The sequence below is a fragment of the Notolepis coatsorum genome (genome assembly GCF_963971535.1).
Source record: "Notolepis coatsorum genome assembly, chromosome: 2".
In the NCBI taxonomy this organism is placed as follows: Eukaryota; Metazoa; Chordata; class Actinopteri; order Aulopiformes; family Paralepididae; genus Notolepis; species Notolepis coatsorum.
Window position 1 is genome coordinate 214,298,374 of NC_140166.1, and position 8,579 is coordinate 214,306,952.

At 46.8% G+C, this 8,579-nt stretch overlaps 1 protein-coding gene across 1 annotated transcript; it reads left to right on the forward strand.

Moving 5' to 3' along the window:
* The first annotated feature begins 345 nt into the window (after positions 1 to 345).
* gng7 (guanine nucleotide binding protein (G protein), gamma 7) lies at positions 346 to 7,858 on the forward strand. Its single transcript, XM_084307716.1, has 4 exons — positions 346 to 401; positions 784 to 963; positions 6,460 to 6,575; positions 7,563 to 7,858. The coding sequence occupies exons 3-4, from the start codon at positions 6,495 to 6,497 to the stop codon at positions 7,686 to 7,688; spliced, it is 207 nt and encodes a 68-aa protein (XP_084163842.1). The 5' UTR covers positions 346 to 401; positions 784 to 963; positions 6,460 to 6,494; the 3' UTR covers positions 7,689 to 7,858.
* Positions 7,859 to 8,579: the final 721 nt, after the last annotated feature.

The window sequence follows — 8,579 nt, forward strand, 5'->3', positions numbered from 1 at the left end:
TTGATCAAATGGTGTGTTTTGATCATACAGTGTGTTTTGATCATATATATGGCCAAACTACGCATGTGCAGATTGATAGACCTAGACTCCGTGGGCAATCTGCGCATGCGGAGTTCGGGAGTAGGTGCGAAAAGGCGACTAAAAAGGCAGAGAAAGTGCAGATCAATTTGGGATTGGTCGCGCCGTGTTCAGGAGACTCAGGCGTATAACAATCTATTGGATCATGTCTCCAGCACCCCCACAGTCGTAGCAACAACCACTTAATGTCGAGGCTCTCATCCACATTCATTAATTTTCTTCCCCCGCTCTCTCTCTCTCCCATGATTTCAGAATCCCGGAAGTGTTGCTGTGATCTATAGGGAAGGAAAGCAGGAAGGAGTTTTGTCCTTCTGGGTACATTGGTCAGTAATGAATATGTGCGTCTGACTCTGACCCTCTCAGTCCAGTCTGTGAAAGAGTGTGTCTGACCCTCCCAGTCCAGTTTTATATTTGTGTCACTCAAATGTGCTGTCGAAATTAGCCCGTAGTCTCTCTACAAATCTCTCACGGGCAGGTCCAGAAGAGCTCCTATGATGCAGTTTCACTGTGCTTCCTGGCATCGCCGTCGGGATGGTTTTCTCTCGTTCAGCCCGACTTGTCTAAATCCATCCAATAGTTTCCTAAAGAAGCGATATGTTTTTCATGAAAAAGTGCAGGTTTAAATGTATGTCAAGCCACAGTTCTAGCCGAAGTCACGTTTCTGCCTGTGATTATATGGCTCTCTGTGTCCCTCTGCGTCCTCAGCAGCGTATATGTCCTGCTGCAGACAGAGACCGGAGAGGCCGATTGTGAGCTCGGCCACCCGCCAGATCTGCCTCCGTGACTTGGTGACTATTCCTGCCGGCCCGGCCCCACCCATAACCCCTCCCCCCTCCCCACCTGTGTTGAAACACACAGAGCCCCCATCTGCGCCCTATCAACCAGGTGAGTGTGAGTCTGTCTGTCTGTGTCTCTCTCTGTCTGTCTGTCTGCCTGTCTGTCTGTCTGTCTGTCTGTCTGTCTGTCTGTCTGTCTGTCTGTCTGTCTGTCTGTCTGTCTGTGTCTCTCTCTGTCTCTCTCTCTCTCTCTCTCTGTCCTTTGGCTGAAGGATAGTCCCAAAGCAAAACAATGTTCAATATTATTATTCAACTGAATCTTATTATTTCGGTGAAGTTTATATTTGATAACACACTACCATGTTTCTGTAATCAATTGTGCCTTAAGAAGAACAAAACCTCCTATCTGCATAAAAGAAAGTGAGGAAAACCTCCTATCTGCACTACCTGGTCGGTATCGTTAACACATAATATAGTAATATAGTCCAAAAACAGTGTATTGTATTGTTAACATATAATATAGTAATATAGTCCAAAAACAGTGTATTGTATTGTTAACACATAATATAGTCCAAAAACAGTGTATTGTATTGTTAACACATAATATAGTAATATAGTCCAAAAACAGTGTATTGTATTAGATATCCCTAAACACTAGCATTAGGAGGTTTTGCTCTTCGGCCATCGTACAGTGTCTCACATGCAGTACCATGTCCTGACCTCACAGTGGTGCTAGAACCCTACAATCTGAATGGATCCTTTAGGTTACTTACTGTAAAGAGATATTTTACTTTAGTAGACAACACCATTCCTTCCAGGTCTCATTCTCTTACATACATTTTGGGGACCTAGTCTAAATATCATACTTCTGAATTATAAACAAACTACTGCTGTGAAAATGTCAATAAAGCAGATAAATCTGAGTCAAAGGTTATGTGTTTGTTTTGGCATTTGTTTGTCTTTACAGATGTATCACCTTGAAAAATAAAAGCTGGTCCGGTATCTTTTTTGTAGGTTTAAGTGTGCGGTGATTACCATGGTTACCTGCTGCCTTGCTGGAAGAAAGATTCTAAACATTCTGTGAAAGGTTGACAGCTTTTTATCAAATCAGAATTCAAATCCCTTATCAAATCTTTTTCTTATGTAACTATTGGGGAAAAACACTATTTCTTTTTATTGCACTCAGTGCCGTAACATTGCTACACAACAAAATCATAAATAACTTAATATTGAAATACGGTGGTTGAGGGTATTTGGAGAAGAGAGAGGAAAACAGATATTTGACAAGAGGATTATGTTAAGAGCTTAAAAATTATACAATGTGATATGACGTGATGTGGGGTGATAACGGTGATAACCACTAAAATGGTAAATGGTGCATTTATAAAGCGCTTTACAATCTTTTGTTCCTCACGTTCACACACCGACGGCGGAGGGAACCATGCAAGGTGCAAACCTGCTCATCGGGAGCAATTAGGGGGTTACGTGTCTTGCTCAAGGACACTTCGACACGCTGCCAGGGAGGAGCGGGAATTGAACCAGGAACCTTCCGATTACCAGATAACTGCTCTATCTCCTGAGCCACTGTCCTGTGCCCACTAACCCTCTGTTCCTCTCAGCTCCACCATGCAAGTGACCATGTAGAATACAGTGACAGTAATTACCGGAAGTGAGTGAAACCAAAATACACGTGTGCAGTCAAAACAAATAAACACAGACTCCACTTTAGCTCCTACAGTGGAGGTTTTACCCTTTAGCCCTTTCACTACCACACTACCAATGGGTTAACCCTTTCACTGCGTCCACACAGAAGGTTACCCCTTTCACTGCCCCACGACAAAGGGTTAAGCCTTCAGACAGTTACTAAAAGAAAACATCAACTCTACATAGAGAGAATAGAGGCCTCGCAGGGAATGTTCATGTAGTTCTCCTTCTTCCAAGATGTCTGCCTGTAACATAGTGACCATTGTTTTGTGCAAGAGACTGGTTGCTATGTGCAAAACAATGGTTATGTGTTGATTTATGAGAAATTCATCAACAAAAACATAATAATTTGGTGTCTTATTACTGGATCTTGTAAACAAGTCACAGTAGAACAGTGATATTGTGCTCTTCCAGTGTTTTACCTGTGTTGCACAGAAATGTTGGCATTTTCTTTTGAAAGTGGTTACTAATGGTTACAGGCAGCCATGCCGGAAGAAAGATTCCAAACATTCTGTGAAAAGTTGACAGCTGGTCAAATTACACCACCAAGTGAGAAACAGTCAAAAAGAAGATCAGTGATGCAGCCTTTGTCAACTATGTCCCAAAACTATATGGAACAAACTGCCCAAAAGGGAAGCCAACTCACTAAATATCTTCAAAAGACATCTCTTTGCTCAGGCATTTAAATGAGATATCAGGGAGGCCAACTCTTTTAATGCAGTTAATATTTAGGATAATTTTAATGTTTCTGAATTAGTGCCCGGCACGTTGATACGTACAGTAGGTAGCATGTCGGTACAGGGTAGGCAAAGCTAGAGCAGCCTTTATTATCCTGAAGAACATCTGGGCCACAAGGGAAATAGCTACACAAACAAAGGTGCGCATCTTCAACTCCGAAGTTAAAAGCGTCCTTCTCTATGGTTCAGAGACATGGGGAATGACAAAAAAGATGTTGCAGAAGATCCAGACATTCATTAAAAGCTGTCTGAGGCGCATCTTCAGAATCAGGTGGCCGGATAAAATCAGCGATAAGGAGCTGTGGCAGAGGGGGAGCCAGGACCCAGTAGAGAGCCAGATCCGGAGACGGAAGTGGGGATGGATTGGTCACACCTTGCGTAAAAACCAGCAGCTACCATCACACGCCAGGCCCTGACGTGGAATCCCCAGGAAAAGCGGAAGAGAGGAAGGCCCAAAAACAGCTGGAGGCGGGACACTGAGGCAGAGCTGAAGAGACGTGGTACCAGCTGGGGAGAGGCGGAGAAGACGGCCCAAAGCCGTGCTGGATGGAGAAGAGTCGTCGATGGCCTATGCTCCGCTTGGAGTTAAGGGGCCAAGAAGAAGAAGATGCTGATACGTGTAATATAATATAATACGTATATATAATTTATATTCTGCCTATTTCTATGCACTTCCTGTCAAATTCATGTGTCAGTTCTATGCGAATTTAATCTTACTACCTTAGTAATAACTAATTCCTCTCTGGAATCGGGCACAGTACCCAAGCCAGCGTCTGTCACACCCATTCTGAAGAAGCCTGGGCCCTCATTGATCAATGGTGCGTAAACCGCGCGTACGATCATTTCTAAGCAAAATGAACGTGTGCTTGAGATTGTGCGTATATCTACGCACAGCTCAGACCGTGCGTACCAAGCGGTAGAATATGAAGACTGCCTCATGACTGAGACGGACTTTCATGCATTCGTTTCAACACTGACGTGTTCTGTATGACGGTCCCGTAATTCATTATAGTTAATTGTAAAATAGCGACAGTAGTGTAATTATTGTCAAACCCTATAAATAGCATTTGGAATAGGTCGCAGAACACCCACCTCCAAACGCAATTAAATATTGTTTAAAATAAAAAGCGAAATACTATTATTTTGTGTGTCATGTTTCCAAATAAGATTGGTCACAACGAAATGCTTTCTAGCTTCAATTTGTTGGTTAGAATAGATGACCTCTGTTGAAACTTCACTGAGAGCGAGATTGATCACGGAGGACTCGCTCTTAGTGAAGTTTCAAGTCCGATATGGTTAATTAGGGGCAGTTCAGTATGCAAATGCTTACAATCATGCACGAGCATAGACGGTAAGAACATGGTATTTATCAACAAGGAGTGTGCGTACAACCTGTGCACGCACGGTTGATAAATCCCGATTTTTCTGTGCGTAGAGACATTCTAAATTCCGTGCTTAGGAACGAAAATAGAACACTTTCTATGCATTATTGATTAATGAGGGCCCTGGTCTGGACCCAGATGACCTTGAGAATTACCGACCGATCTCCAACCTTCCTTTCCTAAGCAAGATCCTGTAAAAAGCAGTGGCTGCCCAACAGCACCAACACCTGTCCAACCATGAGCTCTATAAACCCTTCCAATCTGGCTTCAGGAAACACCACAGCACCGAGACTGCCCTCACCAAGATCACCAACAACCTCCTCATTGCCACCGATTCTGGTCACATCAACCTCCTCATCCTCCTGGATCTGTCTGCGGCTTTTGACACGGTCTCCCACCACATTCTCCTCAACCGCCTCTCTGACCATCTGGGTGTTACTGGGACTGCTCTCACCTGGTTCGAGTCCTACCTCACTGACCGAAAACAGTCCATCTCCATCTGCAACTCCACCTCCACCCCTGCCACAGTCAACCAAGGTGGGCCTCAGGGCTCCGTTCTTGGTCCACTCCTCTTCACTATTTACATGCTCCCCCTTGGTCACATCATCCGGAAACACAGTCTCAATTTCCACTCCTATGCTGACACTCAGCTCTACATCACCACCTCACCCTCCACTCCTCTCCCCCCACAGCACCTTGTCAACTGCCTCCTTGACATCAAGGCCTGGATGCCATCCAATTGCCTGAAACTAAACAGCAAGAAGACAGAGCTCATGGTTGTGGCCAAGCAGTCACTGCTACGGAAGGTTGGAGATCTCCTCCTAGAAGTAGATGGCTCCTCAATCCACCCTTCCCCAGAAGTCTGCAACCTGGGTGTCATACTGGACTTCCACCCTCTCTTTTCATTCCCACATCAAATCAATAACAAAATCTTCTTTTTTCCATCTCAGGAACATTTCCGGACTCCGGCCATCTCTCCCCGACTCTGTAGCAGAGACACTTATACATTCCTTTGTAACCTCCTGTCTGGACTATGCAAACTCCGTTCGGGTAGGGCTACCCAGCAATGCCTTAAACAGGCTGCAGTATGTCCAGAACTCTGCTGCTAGAGTTCTCACCCGCACCAAGCCGTGGCATCACATCACCCCCACCCTCATCCACCTCCACTGGCTTCCAGTCAAGTCCTGCATCAATTTTAAGATCCTCCTCATCACCTACAAAGCCCTTCACTCCCTTGCCCCCCGGGACCTAGCTGACCTCCTCCATCCCTACATCCCACCCCGGAGGCTGCGGTCCTCTGACTCCGGTCTCCTCTCCATCCCCACCACCAACCTGCGCACTGTCTTTCCGAGAGCCTTCTCTGTTGCTGCACCCACCGTCTGGAACTCCCTCCCTCCAAACATCTGCAGTGCTACATCCCTGCACTCCTTCAAATCCCAACTCAAATCTCACCTCTTCACCAAATTTATAAATGACTCTGCCTGATTTCCCTCTTTTCTTTTCTTTTTTACTTTGTCGTTACCTTGTTCCTCTGATCTCCTTCCCCTTAGCTGCCCCCCCCCCCCCCCCCCCCACTGTTAAGCGCCTTGGGTTTCCTGAAAGGTGCTATACAAATCCAAGAAATTATTATTATTATTATTATTATTACCTCTTATGCACTGTGCCACCTAGACTCATGACATCAACACTGTGATTATTGTATTGTAAATTAGGGATTTAAAAAAAAATATATATCTTGTGATTTAATATTCTATGCCATACCTCTCTCTCTCTCTCTCTCAGTTTTCTCCTGTCGTGGTGTATTCTGATGGACCAGTATGTCTACCACTAATAACATCGCCCAGGCCAGGAAACTGGTGGAGCAGTTGCGTATCGAAGCAGGGATCGAGCGTATTAAGGTACAGTGGCATAACAGTCTGTAAGGAGTAGGGCTGGATATGATTGGCACTGATCACCCAATTCCAAGGTATTAATTACATTAGGCTTGATGTTGTTGGTTTTAAGTACATTTATTTAAGTAACTTTTCTTTCATCTTTTTTTTATATTTAATTGTTTTTCAAGACCGTTTTTATAAAACCCAACCAAACAAATACATAAGACAAACAAGGATAATGACAGAACATCAAAATGATGAGGGGTATCACCTCTATGTTTATTTTATAAATCTGTATGGGTATCACAAACTATAGCTTTTTCACTCCCTCTCCCTCCACCGCTCTCCCTATTTCCCTCCCTCCATCTCTCCCTCCCTCCATCTCTCCCTCCCTTTCTCCATCTCTCCCTCCGTCTCTCCTCCATCTCTCCCTCCCGCCCTCCGTCTCTCCCTCTGTCTCTCCCTCTCTCCCTCGCTCCCTCCCGCCCTCCCTCTCTCTCTCCTCCATCTCTCCCTCCCTCCAACTCTCCCTCCCGCCCTCCCTCCGTCTCCTCCATCTCTCCCTCCCGCCCTCCGTCTCTCCCTCTGTCTCTCCCTCTCTCCCTCGCTCCCTCCCGCCCTCCCTCTCTCTCTCCTCCATCTCTCCCTCCCTCCAACTCTCCCTCCCGCCCTCCCTCCGTCTCCTCCATCTCTCCCTCCCGCCCTCCGTCTCTCCCTCTGTCTCTCCCTCTCTCCCTCGCTCCCTCCCGCCCTCCCTCTCTCTCTCCTCCATCTCTCCCTCCCTCCAACTCTCCCTCCCGCCCTCCCTCCGTCTCCTCCATCTCTCCCGCCCTCCCTCTCTCCCTCCGTCTCTCCTCCGTCTCTCCTCCATCTCTCCCTCCCTCCCTCCCTCCCTCCCTCCCTCCCTCCCTCCCTCCCTCCCTCCCTCCCTCCCTCCCTCCCTCCCTCCCTCCCTCCCTCTCTCCCTCTCTCCCTCTCCCTCCATCTCTCCCTCCCTCTCTCCCCCTCCAGGTGTCCAAGGCAGCAGCAGACCTGATGAGCTACTGTGAGCAACATGCTCGCAACGACCCCCTGCTGGTGGGGGTGCCCACCTCTGAGAACCCCTTCAAGGACAAGAAGCCCTGCATCATCCTATAGCCACACCCCTCTACCCCCGCCCTGACCGACACACACACACACACACACACACACACATGCACGCACACGCGCACGCGTATATACACTTAAACGTATACACAGACACACACACTTATACATTCACACGCATTCACAGACATACACACATAAATCACACACACATTCATGCAGATACACACATGCATACACACACACACACACACATCCAGTACATACATCGATCTCTCATACCCACCCCCCCCTTTCTACAGATACACACAGACACAGACACACAACACACTACAACACACTACAGTCTACAACACAACACAATACAAACTGATTCAATACATGCTAAAACACTCCCAGTGGTAATCCCAACACCAGCTCTCACAGGACCCTGCTCCCTACATCTAACACACGCACACACGCACACGCACATGCACACACACACACACACACGCACACACACACACACACACACACACGTGCACACACAAAATAGCCACTCTGGAAAAGCGCCATACACCAGAGCCACAGCTAGGGGGGCAGGTTTTATGAGCCAGTATAGTGGCTGAAGTCAGTGTATGGCTGAGTACTAATTAATAATGAATGGAAATCTACATAAGTTGTAGAGTAATGCGTTCCAGTGAGGTGTTGTCTGTGTTGTGAGTGGCATGAGGGTTTGGCTGCAGGACGGATGTCTCTGTACCAGAGGCAGGTTGTGGGCAGGGGGGTGTGACCAGCTGGGTATTGGACCCCCGGCTGATAACACTAGAAAGGATTGTTAGTCTAAATGCAGAACTGAGATGCCTTGCGCTGCCTCATCAGTGGGGTGTTTGTCTGCGTTGTGATATGAGGGTTTTTTAAACTGGCATAGAGCCTTTGACTAGCCGGGCTAGCATGCTCCCA